We start from the raw sequence: 18,051 nt of genomic DNA on the forward strand, positions 1-18,051 counted from the left end.
CCACTAAAAAATATGAAAAAAAAAATTCTAGTAAAAATTACTATGAGCTTTAGATAATTATTAAATTAGAATTTAAACACAATAAATTTTCATTTGAATAATCTTCTCTTTTTGTCTCTTTAGTCTTATTTGTTACTTTGGACTTTAATAAGAGATCTTTGTTTAAATTTATAATATAACTTTTTTCTTGGTCCAAGAGTTAGATTAAACTTCCAATTCTTAAATCTTAGATAATTGTTAGTGATACAATTTTTATCGATTCTTTAATTTGAAAAAAATTCCGAGAGATATTTTTATTTTCTTTGCCTCGTGTGTTCACCTTCTCTTGTTTGATATGTGGAGAAACTCTATATATCATTTCAAGATTATTCCACATTTCCTTGGCGCTATCATAATGATAAAATAGTAAAACCTGGTATCATCTAGAGACATTTTTATAAAGTTTTTCTTTATTTAAAATTTTCTCTTTTCCTCTTTGGCCTAAAGAAAAATGGATTTATCTACTACTGTATCATTTACTTGATGAGTAGGGATAAACAAACCATTTATTATTGTTTCTCACAATTCATGATTTATGCTTCAAAGAAAAATTATAAACCTAGCTTGCCAGATATCAAAATTGATATAATTGAAAATTAGTGATGTGTTTAGAAAAGATCTCTTGTCAGAAGACATCTTCCTTCTGAGACGATTAATCCTTAAACAGGAGTTAGGTTCTGATGCTACTTGTTGGACTTGATACTTCACACACAATAGGGGTGAATTGTATGGTTGAGAAAAATGTGATTTTGAAAAACTTTCCAGATTAACAAAAGGGTTTAAAAACTTTTTAAATGTTAAGCAACATAAAAATAAATTGCAGAAAATAAATTGCGGAAAAATAAAGAGTTAAGGGAAAGATAAAACACTGAGAGTTACAGAGGTTCGGTCAAAACAAAATGACCCACTCCTTTCCCTAAGAACTGATCTTAAGAGTATCCAATAAACTTGAGAGCTTTTAATAGGTTGTGCTCACAAACCCCCTTATACAAGGAAAGATAGTTGACCTACAACCAAATGATAAAAGACGATAGATTTTGCTCGTGCCTCTTCTCTTAGTGAATATAAGCGGCTAGTCTTATCTTCACAAAGCAATGGATTGAAGTGATTAGTCTTCTCTCCATAAACGGTAGATTGAAGCAGTTAGTCTTATCTCCATAAACGATAAATTAAAGCGGTTAGTCTTCTGTCCACAAATTTTGCAAGCTTTTCCACAGGCTGAGCTCACGAACCTTTAATCCTTGGTTTTATACCGGGATAACCAATAATTTGAGAGATTTTTATACCGGGTTAATCTCGAACTTTATCCAAGATTTTATTACCAGGCTGAACTTTAATTGGATTAATATTTGTGTTTCTGTTTCCTATTTATGTGAATATTGTTGCTCTGATTTAATTGGATTAATATTTGTGTGATTGTTGTTAATTGTTGTATTACTGATGGGTGATGAAACGGTGAATCGATTTCTGGAAATAAAGATTCTGCGAAGAAGAAGAATACAATTGGAAGAAGGAGAAGAAATAAGGGGCGGGGGCCAACATTATTGGGAATAAGTCAGCTACTGAGTATACTGTGAAGTTTGTTGAGTTAGCCAAGTTTTATCCGCATTATAGTGAAGCGACTGCTGATTTTTCAAAGTGCGTCAAGTTTGAGAATGGGTTGCGCTCTGAGATCAAGAAAGCGATTGACTACCATAAGATCTGTGTCTTTGCTGATTTAGTTGATTGTTGCCGGATTTATGAAGAGGATATTAGTGCTAACTATAAGATGGTCAATGAGAGGAGAGGTAAGAACCAACATAATTGTGGCAAACCTTATGATGCTCCATCTGGGAAAGGGAATCAAAAAGTTGCACAGGGTCAGAGAACTAGTGGGGGAGATGCTCCTGCTAGTGTCATCTGTTTCAATTGTGGGAAACCTGGGCATAGGAGTAATGTGTGTAATGTTGAAGTAAAAAGGTGTTTCTGTTGTGGCAAGAGTGGGCATACACCTCCTGAGTGTAAGCATAAGGAAGTCATCTGTTTCAATTGTGGCAAAGAAGGGCATATTAGTACTCAGTGTCAGAAACCAAAGAAGGTACCAGGCAGTGGAAAGGTGTTCGCTTTAGCTGGGACTCAGACAGGCAATGAAGACGAACTTATTAGAGGTACATGTTTCATTAATAGTACTTCTTTAATCACTATTTTTGATACTGGTGCTACTCATTGCTTTATTGCTGCTGATTGTGTTAAGAGATTGAATCTTGTGTTGTCTACTATGAACGGAGAGATGTTTCTCGATCTTCCAGCTAAGGGATCGGTGACTACTTCTCTTGTGTGCTTAAAGTGTCCCTTGTCGATCTTCGACAGAGACTTTGATGTTAATTTAGTTTGTTTTCCGTTAAGAGGGTTGGATGTGATCTTAGGTATGAACTGGTTAGAGCATAACCATGTTCGTATTAATTGTTATGATAAGTCGGTGAGTTTTCTACTCCTGAATAGGAGGGAGTTGATTTGTTATCTGCTAGACAGATACGACAGTTGATGGAAGAAGAAGTTCAGGTGTTCTCATTGATGGCGTCGTTGTCTGCTGAGAGTCAAGCTATAATTGAGGAAATGCAAGTGGTGAATGGATTTCTTGAAGTTTTCCCAGATGAAATTCTTGATGTACCACCTGAAAGAGAAGTTGAATTTGCAATTAACCTTGTACCTGGTACCAGACCTATTTCTATGGCACCGTACAGAATGTCTGCATCTGAATTGGTGGAGTTAAAGAAGCAATTGGACGACTTACTTGAGAAGAAGTTTGTGAGACCAAGTGTATCGTCGTGGGGAGCTCCAGTGTTGTTAGTAAAGGAGAAGGATGAAAGTATGAGGCTATGTGTTAATTATAGGCAACTGAATGAAGTCACGATTAAGAAGAAGTATCCGCTTCTAAGAATAGATAATTTAATGGATCAATTGGTGGGTACTTGTGTATTTAGCAAGATTGATTTGAGGTCGGGTTACCATCAGATTAAAGTAAAGGATGAAGATATATAGAAAACAACTTTTAGAACATGATATGGACATTATGAGTATTCAGTGATGCCATTCGGTGTTACTAATGCTCTGGGAGTATTCATGGAGTACATAAACCGTATCTTTCACACTTATCTATATCGGTTTGTGATGGTATTCATTGATGATATTCTAATTTATTCTAAGTCGGAGGAAGAACATGCAGAGCATTTGAAAACAGTGTTGCAAGTGTTGAAAGAAAGGAAGTTGTATGCGAAGTTGTCCAAGTGTAAATTCTGGCTAAAAGATGTGAGTTTTCTTGGTCATGTTATTTTAGGTAGTGGAATTGATGTGAATCCATCTAAAGTAGATGTTGTGTTACAATAGGAAACTCCAAAGTCGGCTATCAAGATTAGAAGCTTTTTGGGTTTAGCCGGTTACTATAGAAGGTTTATTGAAGGATTTTATAAGTTGGCACTTCCATTGACTAAGTTAACATATAAGGGTAAGGCTTTTGCGTGGGACGTTCAATGTGAAGAAAGTTTTACCGAGTTATAGAAGAGATTGACGATGACTCCGGTGTTGACATTACCTAATCCATGAGAATATTTTGTGGTGTATTGTGATGCTTCTAAGATGGGTTTAGGAGGTGTGCTTATGTTGAATGACAAGTTAGTTGCTTATGCGTCAAGGCAGTTGAGAACTCTTGAGAAGAACTATCGTGCGCATGATTTAGAACTAGCTGCAGTTGTTTTTTTACTGAAGATTTGGAGACATTATCTTTACAGTTTTAGATTTGAAGTGTTTAGCAACCATAAGAGCTTAAAGTATTTATTTGATTATAAGGAATTGAATATGAGACAACGGATATGGTTGTAGTTATTAAAAGACTATGATTTCGGTTCGAATTATCATCCAGGTAAAGCTAATGTTGTGGCTAACGCTTTAAGCCGAAAGACTTTACATATGTCGGCGATGATGGTTAAGGAGTTGGAATTAATTGAGCATTTCAGAGATATGAGTTTGGTTTGTGAAGTGACACCCAAGAGTGTAATGTTGGGTGTGCTAAAAATTAATAACGAATTTCTGGGCAGTATTAGAGAAGCTCTGAAGTTAGACGTGAAATTAGTAGATTCGATGGTCGGAATTGATCAGTCTGAGAATAATGATTTCAAGTTGGATGTTGTTGCACCCTCAAATTTTCCCTCACATATTCAGGACAATTTGGCTCAAGCAGTCTCCTCAAATTCATATGATCTCCATTGCTCAAGGCTATAAAGAATCAAGCATGCCTATACTCCTCCTAAACAATGGACACCAAATTAGGGTTTTGATTATTTTCAAGTAAATGGAACTTCTAAGGCCTCAAGTGGACTTCATGGTATCTCACATGTCCCAAAGTGTCTCCGTGCCAAGTTTCAAGCCTCATAGTGCAAGATTGCTCAGTCAATTGTTCAAATGGTCAATAGTCGATTGTATTAGGTCAAAAGTCAACTATGGTCAATCTACAATCAAACTTTAACATTTTTGGTCAACATCAAGGTTTTTAGGTCACATTCATCATTTGATCAAGGGTTGATCATGATTCGTCAACAAAAGCTTCAAGATCATCAAAAGTCAAAGTTACTAAATTAGGGTTTTTCTAAAGAAAGTCAACTGAACTTTGACCAAGCATAACTTTCACATGCTTCATCAGAAATTTTTCAACCAAAATTCATTTTGAAGGAAATTCAATTCTCTACAACTTTGTCTCACCAATGACTTGGCAAAAAATGCTTCATTTGAAAGATATAGGCCAAAACATTACATGTCCTTTTGAAAGTCAACAAAAAGATACTTTTACTCAAAGAGTGGTACATGAACATGGTAGACTCAATTGAGATGAAACCAAATGGAGCTTGTAGAGGACATCTTAAGCATTCCAAAAAGTCCTAGAACACCTTCATATTATCAAAATTGAGGAAGTTATGAATTGCACAAGTTGATCAAAATACAAAAAGGGCATGAAACCCTAATTGGACAATTTTGAATATTTTTACTAATGGGCCTAAGTTTTGGACTTCAAACATGATTATGACCTCATATAAGAGCCATAAACTCATTCATAACATGTTGTGATTTTTATTTATTTTGATTTTGATTTTATTCACTTTAATTCAAAATAAATTAAATAAAATATCAAATGAATGGATCAATGTGCATGGCGTTAGTTTTAAAGCCCAAAGTTCACTCATGAAGAGTCCAAATTCGTGCTAGCTTGTTTATGAGAGAGAATGACCAAATTTGGGAAGATTTCATACAAATCTTTTTCAATTTTTTCTCACCAATTACTTGAAGTCCAAGTCCAAAGTTTAACCTAATTTCTTCCCCTATATATACTTAACAACATCAGATCATTGGGGGACGAAAATTTGGTACAAGGAGTAGGGTTTCCAAGGTTGAAAATTATTCCAAAACTAGGGCAACTCGGATTTTTTGTTCCAGCCATACTCAAGGGTTTTGAAGCATCCTATTACATTCTTGAGGGCTCCAGGAGTTGATCCAACTCACCATTCAAGCTTGGAGCACGTGGAGAAGCCCTATACGAACAGCTTCGGTTTGCTTATTTTCTTCAATCTTAAACTTTTTGTTTATGCATGTTAAATGATTTCCAGGATTAGATTCATGATTATAACATTGTTTAGACACATTTGGAACCATTGTTCTTGAGTTTTGACGCAGGGACAATGATATGCCATTGTTAGGGCATCAAGGTCGGACTCTTTCAAACCCAGGGCTACAAGCACTTTCAGGACAAACAAACTACACCATTGAACTCGCAATGTTTGAATTAGTAGATCTGGGTTGCTGTCTTTTTTGTTTAGGTTGATTTGCACAGGTTTAAATATTTGCATGGGGTAGCTACGAATAAATCGTAGCAAATTCGCAGCGGATGCATAGCAAATTTGTAGCTAATCTGGGCTAGAAAGTGAGAAGATGATGAATAGTAACAGGGACTTAATTGACCATACGCCTGGCCTGTTCACGCGTTGCTATTGGAGGGTCAACAAAACCTAGCCTCTCTCCACTTCTAATTGGTCCATTCAATGGCGCAGGGGCCCACGTTTGACTGAGTTTTGAATTTTTATAATTAGCATGTGTTTTAATATTTATTCATTGATGTGCGTTTTGCTAACAACTCATATATGCAGCTCAAGTGGTAAAACGTGGAGGCCAATAACCCCAAGGACCTGGGTTCCAACACTATTTTTTTTACTCCATTTTCTCATACAATTTCTCTTCCTTTCACTAAATTCTTTTAATTAATTAACTTATTTGTTTCATTAACCAATAAAATCACACAATTAACTTTAGACCTTTTTTTTATCAACCACCTTTTTTTCCACATAATCATTTTAGTTAATTTAACTTAGTTTAATTAGGTTTTTTGTTAATTAATTTTTAATCATCAAAAATACAAAAAATAATTAGTTCTTTTTAGGATTTTAATTTATTTAAATTTGGTATATATTTTTATTCCTGATTGCGTCTTGATTAAATATTAGGGCTCCATTAATTTAAATTAATTAGTAATTAGGTTAATTAAATTAGATTTAGGTTTAATCAATTCAAATCCTGACTCTCTCTCAAACCTTAATTTCAACCTCAAACCTTGATTTTCTTCGAATTCTCTTCTTAACCCTAAAATTCATCCTCTCTTCTAATCTTCATCCACTTCTCGATTCTTCGACTTTATTCGCATATTTAATTATTTTTTATTAAGTAATTGCTTCAAGGTTGTGATAGCTAATTAGGTCTACTTTTCACATATTTTTCAATTATGTAATTGTATATGGAATGTAATAGTTTTAATTAGGGCTTTACTTTTCGCACCTCCTATTATGTATCTCTCCCAAAGCCATGTAATATCTTAGGACTTTATTTTCGGCAATTTACTTTTTGCACTCTTATAAATGTTAGTAACTAGGGTGTGTATGGAAAGACTAATTAACTGAACGTTAGCTAACCATAATCAAGATTAAATAACTGAAATCAAACACTTTGCATACTTGCACCTTTAGGGTAACCCTCTCTTATTGCCTTTCAATTACATGGTCATGTCCCTCGAGCGTAGGGATATCTTAGAAAAAGTTTCCTATGAATAAAAGCATCATAGCCCCTTCGATATAAACTCATAGCCTCTCGATGACCCTTCGATGTTGCCTGCGAAATATGATCTAGTCCCTCGAGTTGCATACGAAAATGATGATAGTCCCTTCAAACGCTAAGATATCCTTACAAGTTGCCTTCTATGACCATACGACGACCCTACGTCTGTCCCTTCACATCCAATGCATAGGATTACCTATCCATTAATGGTATGGATAGTACTATCACTCAGAAAAAGCCATAAGTACAAGAAAGACTTTAAAACTTAGGGTAAGTAGTTCCTAATTGTTGGCTCCCAACCAACTCAAATCTTCAAATACTTTTCACACCTTATGTTTTTTTTAAAACATCTTTCAAGATAGTACTTGGTGTACGTTCATACAAGAACTATTACAAAATTAATTATTTTACAACACTTTTGAAATTCTGGCGTAACAAACTTCGATGTCGTGAAAGATGTCGAGACATGTGATCTGTCAAGAACAATGAGCAAAGAATATACACAGAATAATGCCAAACTGAAAGATAAAAGACACCAAAAGATTTTAACCCAGTTCGGTGAAATCACACCTACTATGGGGGCATACTAAGCCAAGAATGAAGTTCACTATCAGCAATATTAATTCAGAGTTAAACTAGTCCCAAGCTACCCCTCACTTAATCCCTACCCAATGACCCTTCTACCTAGGTCCTCCCTATGAACACGAACCTGGAGTTACTTCAAAGCTTCCTCTAAGAACAATACTCCTCTTGCCTACAGGATCCGAGGATCACATAGGTAACCTTCTCACAGGCCGGGAGGTTTACCTTGATAAACCCTAATGACTACATCATTTATGCTCGGTGGTTGTCCTTATTTTTCTAGGTTACGAAGTCTTCTATTTATAACATATACCCAACTGGATTTGGGCCTTCAATCACAACAACTTTGTTGTTCCAATATAGCAGTAACTTCTACTACAAATAAGATCTTCAATCAAATCTTCCTACATTGTCTCCAATTATAGAAAGTCTTTATCTTCATGAATCTTCCAAATATTTCGAATGATTCTTCTGACCTTTCAATCATGCATCGCCTTATATAATATGCATAATATTCAGAGAATATTCTGCATCTGTTAAATTAAAGCTGAATCTCGTAATCCAGCTCAGCATGCGCATGTCAACAACTATTTCATAGGACATGTTATTCCAGAACATATTCCAACATCTCATAGGACATCCCCTTGTTGTACCTATTTTCTCTGTGCAAAATTTAAATCATATGATCATACATAGTTTAGCCAACATAAATGCCAATTACCAAATTCAGAGAATTAACAAATTTTTTTCAAAACATCTTTCAAGAAAATACTTTGTATATGTTCATACGAGAACTATTACAAAGTTAATTCTTTTACAAAAAATGTTTTTTTAAAACACACACCACATTTCAAGCAAATCAAACAAGTTAAATAAAAGTGAGCTAAGCAATTAAGAGCCCATGGATAACCATGAATACGAAGGGTGCTAACACCTTTCCTTTGTATAACCTACCCCCCGAACTCAAAATCTTTAAAAAGGTCTTTCCTGTTCTTTTATGCCTTTCCTAATAAAATTGGATAAAATAAAAGTTGATGGCGACTCTTGCTAACCGCAACATGTTTTGTGAAAAACTAAAAGTCAGTTCTCCCACTGTATTACAGATGCGCAAGGTGTGTTAAGATTCCGCAATCGAATTTGTATTCCCGATGATATATATATATATATATATAAAGAGGACGGTTCTTGAGGAAAGTCATAGAAGTAATTTGAGTATTCATCCAGGAGCTATTAAAATGTATTAAGACTTGAAGAATTTGTTTTGGTGGCCTGGAATGAAGCGTGATGTAGTGCAGTTTGTGTATGCATGTTTAACTTGTCAGAAGTTGAAAGTTGAACATCAGAAGCCTATAGGGTTGATGCAACCGTTAGAAGTTTCAGAATGGAAATGGGATAGCATTTCAATGAACTTCATGACGGGATTGTCTAATACTTCAAGAGGACATGATTCAATTTGGGTGATCATTGATAGGCTTACGAAGTCGGCTCATTTTATTCCTATTAACACCACTTATCTAATTTCGAAGTTGGTGGAGATTTATACTAATGTGATTTTTAAGCTAGATGGTGTTTCTATGTGTATTGTTTCGGATAGAGATCTGAGGTCTACTTCTAATTTTTGGAAAAGTTTGCAAGAAGCGTCGGGTTCAAAGTTAAAGTTGAATTCAGCATATCACCCTCAGAGGGATGGTCTGACGGAGAGGACTATTCAGTTGTTGGAGGATTTGTAGAGAGCATGTGTTCTTGAACAGGGAGGTTTGTGGGATACTTATCTTTCATTGATCGAGTTCACTTATAATAACAGTTACCATTCTAGTATCAGAATTGCGCCTTTTGAAGCGTTGTATGGTCGGAAATGTATGAATCCTCTGTGTTGGCAAGAATCAGGAGTAAGCATAGTACTTGGACCAAAAATTGTTAGAGAAACTACTGAGAAGGTGAAGTTGATCCGAGAAAAGATGAAAACTTCTCAAAGTAGACAGAAGAGATATCATGACAAGCGAAGGAAATATTTGGAATTTCAAGCGGGTGATCATGTGTTTTTGAGAGTCACACCTGTGTCTGATGTTGGGCAAGCATTGAAGTCTAAGAAGTTCACTCCTCATTTTATTAGTCCATAACAGATTTTGGATAGGGTTGGAAATATGGCGTATAGAGTGGCGTTATCGCCTAATCTTTTGAATTTGCATGACGTGTTTCATCTGTCGCAACTCCAGAAGTATATTTCTGATCCGTCTCATGTGATTCCTATGGATGATGTGCAAGTACGGGATAATCTTACAGTGGAGACGATGCCGGTACGTATTGAGGATCATGAAACAAAGACGCTTAGAGGCGAGGAGATTGCTTTGGTGAAAGTAGTATGGTCGGGAGCTGCCAGAGAAAGCATGACTTGGGAGTTGGAAAGCAAGATGCGAGAATCATATCCTGAGTTGTTTGAATCAGGTAAATTTTTTAGAATGAAAATATTCTAAGTGGGGGAGAGTTGTAACACCCGTAATGCAACTAGTTATTTAATTATATTAATTTCGAGTATTTGTCTTGAATTGTTATGTTTGAGTTGTCGAGTCGGGTATTTTAATTTAGTAGCGCGTCGATTTCTACTAGTAATATTTAGTGTTTTTATTATTAGGAATATTAATAATGTGATTCTTAGTATTTTAGGAGATAAGTTGTTAATTAACTAAATTAGTTGAATTATGTTTAGACATAATATAAGGATGATGTATTCTATTTTATGTGGGCCAAGGATAATTGGTGAGGTGAGTAGTATGGAAGGGTTAGAGTAATAAGCCCATTTGGTGGTTGTGAAACAAATTAGAGGTAGCAGTATACAATTTAGGTTTTTAGCATAAAAATAAAATAGAAGCATAGAAGCAGGGCAAGGGTTTTTGGAGAGGAACACGTAGAGCTCACATAGAGGCAAATTGGGGGAGTTTCGATCGGAGAAAGAATTTAGAGCAACCTTCAATCCAAGGTAAGGGGTGGGATTATAGCTCTATAAACATGAGTATGATCGATAATATGTGGGGTTTGGATTATAGAATTATCTCTGTGCTTTGTATATTTTCTGTAGTGTGCTTCGAAATTGATGAGAAAATCGTTCTGTGAATGAAGTGTGTTAATTCAGGTTTCTGTTTTTGTGAATATTGTTGCTCTAATTTAATTGGATTAATATTTGTGTGATTTTTGTTAATTTTTGTATTATTGATGGGGTGATGAAACGGTGAATCAATTTCTGGAAAGAAAGATTCTGGGAAGAAGAAGAATGCAATTGGAGGAAGAAGAAGAAATAATAAAGGGTGGGGCCACCATTATTGGGGTGGGCGCCCCTAAGAAGGAAAATAGAAGGGCGGGGGCCACCATGAGTGGGGTGGGCGCCCCTTAGCCCTGGGATGGGCGCCCCATATGAGGGACGGGGGCCACAACTTATTTGTTTTATAGAAAAATTTATTTTAGCCAATGACCCTGTAGCAATTAATTAATTGGTATAAATTCTACTTGCCTTTCAATGAAGATTAACATCAAATTAAATTAGTATCAGCATAATAGGTGGATTAGTGTAACATGTATATATTTAATAGGACTTTGACAAGGTTAGCAATGAAATTAGTCGTTCCGTTAAATTATTACAAAGTATAGTTATATATATTTGGTACAAGATCATATGGTAGTAGTAAATAATGTCATTAGCAGAAGATTATGAAGTAATTAACAGAGATAAATAATTCAGGCTGAGACTTAGTAAAACAATGGACTTATTAACTACAGAGCTAGTAGCTGTTAGTAGGAAATAATGTTCGCTGATATGGAATAATTCAGTAGCAGAGTGAGTAGTAGTATGACAGAGGACTAATTGGAATTGGTTGTATAGAAGAGAATAACATTAATAAACCAGAGAACTAGTAGGTACAAATTTAGCATATTGTTTTGGATTGACTTTACTGTGTTGTTGATTTTTTTCCTTGTGATGTGTTGTGCTGTCATGATGTTGTGATGCAACTATTTTTGTGAATATTGTGAAGTTCAAGAATTAATGTAATGATAAATTGCCACCAATTTTTGGTATTACAGGTGATATAGGCATATGCCTCGCGACGAATTTTGTTGTTGTTATGTATGTGATGTTGCATTCATCGAGTCGCATACAATTGCATTTTGTGACGGTCTGGATTGGCAAACAGTGACGAAGGCCTATGCCTAATTTGAATGTCTGTATTAACTGGAAATTGGCGATGGGGGCTGAAGCTCTGAGTACCACATGCATGTGCATTTGTTAGAGTCTCATCCTATATTGCATGACTATGAATTTATGTGATATGTTGTGACTTGTATTGCGAATTGAACCGTTTTGTTGAATATAATGATGTGAAGTGAATTGTGACGAATACACCACGATATGATAATTTTTATGATCTATTTTCCAATATATTATTTATCATAATCTCATTTATATTGATAGATATCTCACCCTTTTCTTATTGGCCGTTGCCTTTATACTGGTAACGTGCAGGTGACCCGCAGTGAGTGAAGACTTAGTTGTTGTGAGTTCGAGTCGGTGTTGTCACTCTGATACATAGCACTCGGGGGGGGGGGGGGGGGGGGGGGCGAACGTATACTTTAATTATTTTTAATTTGTTTCTATTGCTGAATTTTTGGTGTTGTTTGGTTAAGACTAGTTATTTTGTGAAGAAGCAAGATGCTATGTGAAGGATAGAAAAACACTTAGAAAGGGGCGGGGTTTGAATAAGTGTAGTCTTAAAAACTTGAACGATAAAAATAAATTGCACAGTTATTTTTATCCTGGTTCGTTGTTAACTAAACTACTCCAGTCCACCCCCGCGGAGTGATTTACCTCACCTGAGGATTTAATCCACTAATCGTAACAGATTACAATGGTTTTCCACTTAGTCCGCGACTAAGTCTTCCAGAGTATCCTGATCACAACCTGATCACTCCAGGAACAAATGCTTAGACACAAGCTAAGACTTTCTTAGAGTATCCTGACCACCACGTGATCACTCTAATTACAACTGCTTAGACACAAGCTAAGACTTCCTAGAGTATCCTGATCAACACTTGATCACTCTAGTTACTTACAAATTAATGTAATTAATTCTAAGAGTATTACAATGCTTCTTAAAAGCTATCATCACAACAGTGATATTTCTCTTAACGTTTAAGCTTAATCTCACTAATATATTACAACAGCAATGTAGTGAGCTTTGATGAAGATGAAGTTTCTGAGCTTTGAATTGAACAGCGTTTCAGCAAGTTAATATTCACAGAATTTGGTTCAGAGTTGTTAACCTTGCTTCTCATCAGAACTTCATATTTATAGGCGTTTGAGAAGATGACCGTTGAACGCATTTAATGCTTTGCGTGTTCCGTACAGCTTTGCATTTAATGTTTCACGCTTTTGTCAACTACCTCGAGCCTTGTTCACGCTGTGTCTACTGACGTTGCCTTTAATAGCTTCCAACGTTCCTTTTGTCAGTCAGCGTAGCCTGCCACCTTGTTATACCCCAAAATTTGCCCACATCTTTTTTCAAGAAAACTCCAATCTGAAAATTAAGAGTCTCATATAATTATGGATTATTTCAACAAATATCCTAACATATGAAACACTTAGTTTTTAGAATTTTTCTTATACAGTAATTTGGCTTACAGTTGAATTTATTCTTACGCAAACGCCAAATACTGTTTATTACTTCACACATGCTATTTATTTATTTACAGATAAATAGTACTGACACAATTGGTACAGAGTTAAATCTTTTTGCAGGCGCAGAATCAGGAAACTCAGACTGTACTGGTAACAAGTAGATTATTATTATCTTTTGTTTCCCACTAATTTTTGTACTATATTCCATTATTTTCAAAAATCTTTTCAAATCTCTTTTTCAAAAATCAAATCTCTCTTTTTCCCAACACTATCTCCACTTTCTTTCAAATCTTACTTCCACTCAAAATTTTCCTTTTGTACGGAATCACATCATTCCCCAACGTCTCTATCCTCCTTTCCATTCTATAAATACCTCCCATTTTCTTCCATAAAATCTCACATCAAATTCTAACTCATCTTTCAAATTCCTACCTCATATCTATTTTCTCTTCTTCCCTGACAAGAATGGCAAAGTGGATAGAGACACTGTTTCTTACAGTCATCACCATTGCTACGGTGATCATGACTTTCTTCTGCCTGCATAGTCCTGAAGAGTGTGGACCTGCAATGGTTGCACTCCCAATCATCTACATGTTATTGTTCATAGCATGGGTCATTAATCGTCATTCTTAAAATTTGCCGTATTTCTTATCTCTTAAATGTACCGTTTATTCGTCGTACTGTTCAATATAGTATGTAATATTTGTACTGTCAGTATTAAATGTTGTATTACTTGTCATAATATTGCTTAATTACTAAGATAATATTTTGTGTGTTTTCTGCCAGTCAAATATTCCTATTTCTGTGCATTAAATGATTTTCAGGGTTATTATCGGTAATTTTGCCCGCATACCGTAAATATTAGTTATTTATTATGTCTGTGTTTTTAACAAGTCATGTAAACAACTTTCATTTTTCACATAAAACAAAAACAACAAAAAAAAAGAAAATTAACTTTGACTGTTGATTTTTCACTCTAACTGCTACGTCAATACCTGAACAGTCAGTCGACAGCCAAACTGCTGGCAGTACAATTCTCAGTATTTTGTACCATCAATCAAATCAATCTTTCACAATTCAAAATTCCAAGATTTTTGTTCTAGAAGTCTTCTGAATATCACGCGATTAGCAGAGACTCAACACTGCACAAAAATCAGGTACGCTTAACTGTCTCCTACACAAACAGTCCCTAATCAGGGTTTTTCTTGTTTTTACAGGAGCAACAAGTTTTTGAGAGCTCAAATGGATTTCATACACATCCATATATCTCAAAGTACCATCATACAAATTTTCAAACTTCAATTCATTCAGACGCACCGTCAGCAGCTCAAACAGTCAACAGACGACCCGTTTGACCAAAAAAGTCAACTGACAGTCAAAAATGAAATTTTTTGTCAAAGTCCATATTTTGTCAAAGGATTCATCATTTGATCATTGGATGATCATAATTCATCAAGGAAAGATCAAAAATCAACAAAACCCTAAGATTCAAAATTAGGGTTTTTACCTGAAAAGTCAACTCAACTTTGACTGGTCATAACTCTCTCATCCTTCATCCAAAAAATTCAAACCAAATCTTGTTTTGAAGGAAATTCAATTATCTTTCAAATGCCATTGATCCCATAGTCATTGGATTCACCATTTGAAAAATATGATCAAAGACATTACAGGTCATTTTCAAAGTCAACAAAAAGACACTTTTTTCAAAAGGACACACAAGGAGCATCAAAAATCATTTTGACATGAGACCAAAGACATTGGTTAGAGGACTCTTTGAGGTTTCCAAAAAGTGCAAGATCTCCTTCATATGACAAAAATTGAAGGATTTACACCTTGTTGAAGTTGGCTAAATTTTGGGAAAATACATGAAATCAACATTGCTCAAAAATGTATTTTTTCCAAATGGGGCCAAGTTTTCAGCATTCAAACATCATTTCCATGATGTTATGGGCCTCCCACGACCAAGACTAAGCCCATACCTTTTTTTATCCATTTTTGCATGATTTTATCTTATTTTAAGATTAAAATTAAAAGGAAAATGCATGGATAATGGTTAGCTTACAAATCAAGCATGACTCACCTCAAAGAATCTTCATCTTTCTGCAGAGAATTGAAGGGCAAGGCAGGTGCATTGAAGGCAAGATGACTTGGTCAAGAATTCAAGCTTTTTTAATATTAAAAAACCAAAGTTTCAACAAAGGCAACTAAAGACACTTCTTAGCTTCAATTGTAAGCACTCAATGCTTATAAATAAGCTATCATAGTTCAGTAACAAAAAGAGGCGAGTTCAGAAGCATACATAAGCTCATAACACTTGTAATCACTTGAAAAAAATTCAAAGAAAACTCAAATTCGAATTTGTAATTTCAGTCCATTTCAATACAAACTAAGCATTCATACACCTTCCTTGAACATCACTGAAACTATCTCAATCAATTACAAGCCTTGAAGCTCACTGAATCGAGCTACACAGGTCAAAATTTGTTCAAACTAAAATCAATTCGTATCTGGTTATTCACACATGTTTAACAAGATGTAGACATACTATTGAGTTTGGTTTGAGGTGTAGATCATTTCTGGAAACTTAATTGAAGTTTGGACACGTACAAACGAAACCACCATTTTAGGGTTCGTAGCTTCAAAATTAGGGCTTTCTAAATTAGGCAAAATTAGAGGTTCTAATTAGTACCATTGAATTCGCATGGACCAAACGAATTGAACTGATAGGTCGCGCCAAATTTATGTGTACGTTTGACCCTATTCGCTATTTTGCAGGTTTAGTAAGTAACCAATTACAGCGCTTTTGGTAAGAAAGCGCTATTAAAAGTCTTGTCTGAAGGTTGAAGACGAAGACGTGTCACCCCCCTATTGGTTCTGACGCGCGCGTTTTTTTGAATATAACCCTTGGTTTCAGTGTTTTGCAGGCGCGTCATAAGTGATGTTCCCTCACCATCTGGACCATCTGATCTCATTTATGACTCATCCAACGCTCCAGATCACGCGTGCACATCATACTCCCTCATAAATTTCCACACAGGATCAGTATCCTTTTATTTCTATTTTATTTTCTATTTTATTTTAATTTCTTTGTTAAATTAATTAAAAATAGTTTTAAAAATCCAAAAAATACACAAAAAATATTTTTAGACTTCTAAAATAATATATTATTTTCTGAAATAAAAATATTTTATTTTTCTTCAAAATTTTAATATTTTGCATAATTAATTAGTATATATTTATATATTGGCTTTTTAATTATTCTAACCAATCAAAAAATCATAAAAAAAATTGTTCTTTATATAAAATATTGTTTATATATTATAAACTAATTTTGTACATATTTTGAATAATTTTCTCTCTAAGTTTTAATTATTTGTATAATTATTTGCATAATTATGTATTAATTAACTTAATCAATTTCAAATCAATTTCAAAAATTGCAAAAAATTAGTTTTGTTTTAAAATTAATTGACCAATATTTTGTACATATTTTAAACTTAATTTCTAGGTTTAAATCTATTTTCATCTTTTTTCTTCATTTTAATTTAATTAATCATGCATTAATTATAATTAAAACCAATCATAAAAAATCCAAAAACATGCCTTTTATTTTTCTTGCAATTTAAAATTCCTAGATAAATGTATAGGATGTCAAATTCATGTAAATAGGCTAGTTTACATTTCCTGCACAATCGATGTAATAGCGTAGATTTACTTTCCGCACTTTACATTTCCGCATTTTAATTTCCAGCAAATATAAACTGCGTGTATGTCAAAGATAAAATTGAACCGTTAGATCACTAACTTCAAAGATAAAATATCTGAATCCAAACACAATCACACTTGCACCTCTTAAGGTAATCCCTTCTCATTCTTTTCAAAATCAAAGTCAAAATTCCACTGTTTTGAGTACAAAATCGAACCTTGCGTTTATATCCGGTGAAAGGATAGATTTTTAAAGGAAATAAGGATAAAGACCTTACAACTCAGGGTAGACCTCCTAGTTTGCTTGCTCAAATCAAAACAAACAAAATTCTCATACACTGTTGTTTTTCAAAACAAAACTTTCAAAAAAGACAATACTTTGTATACATCCAAACACGGATTATTACAAAGTTAACGTTCTTTTCAAAACATCTTTCGAAAGATAAACAAGCATTTTGTATACATCCACACACGGATCATTACAAAATTCAATTTACAAAAGTATTTGGAACCACATATGAGCAATTTCAGAGCAATTGAAAAGTGATCGAAAAACAAGTGAGCTAAGCAAACTTAAGAGCCCATGGATAACCATGGATACAAAGGGTGCTAACACCTTCCCTTTGTATAACCTACCCCCTTACCCAGAATTTCTTAAAGGTCTTTTTTCTGTTTCTTTTATAAACCTTTCCTTAATTGGATAAAATAAAAGGTCGGTGGCGACTCTGTGAATTTTCAAAAATGCGAAAGCATTAAGCGATAAAAAAGAGTCAGTTCACGTATCTCTACAGAACAGAGGTATGGCCCGGGATTAAAAAATCGGAGGTCCACAGAACTGGCGACTCTGCTGGGGAGATACTTTCAAAAAAACAAAATGTTTTCAAAAGGGGTTACCTTAAGAGAATAGATCGCTTCGATGTTTTCAATTGTTT

At 34.6% G+C, this 18,051-nt stretch overlaps 1 protein-coding gene across 1 annotated transcript; it reads left to right on the forward strand.

The window, feature by feature from the left end:
* The first annotated feature begins 1,479 nt into the window (after positions 1-1,479).
* LOC131656028 (uncharacterized) lies at positions 1,480-3,405 on the forward strand. The gene is made up of 5 exons (XM_058925813.1): positions 1,480-1,494; positions 1,619-2,116; positions 2,273-2,407; positions 2,521-2,731; positions 3,104-3,405. Exons 1-5 carry the CDS (start codon positions 1,480-1,482, stop codon positions 3,403-3,405), a joined length of 1,161 nt encoding a protein of 386 aa, XP_058781796.1.
* The last annotated feature ends 14,646 nt before the right edge of the window (positions 3,406-18,051 follow it).

The sequence above is a fragment of the Vicia villosa genome, linkage group LG1, assembly GCF_029867415.1.
Source record: "Vicia villosa cultivar HV-30 ecotype Madison, WI linkage group LG1, Vvil1.0, whole genome shotgun sequence".
Taxonomy (NCBI): Eukaryota; Viridiplantae; Streptophyta; class Magnoliopsida; order Fabales; family Fabaceae; genus Vicia; species Vicia villosa.

What these genes read in the sequence shown, in the direction of transcription:
- LOC131656028 (XM_058925813.1), top strand. An exon ending in GAGACTTTGATGTTAATTTA is followed by an intron (nt 2,408 to 2,520) that starts GTTTGTTTTCCG and finishes ACTCCTGAATAG; the next exon opens with GAGGGAGTTGATTTGTTATC. An exon ending in TGCAATTAACCTTGTACCTG is followed by an intron (nt 2,732 to 3,103) that starts GTACCAGACCTA and finishes ATGAGTATTCAG; the next exon opens with TGATGCCATTCGGTGTTACT.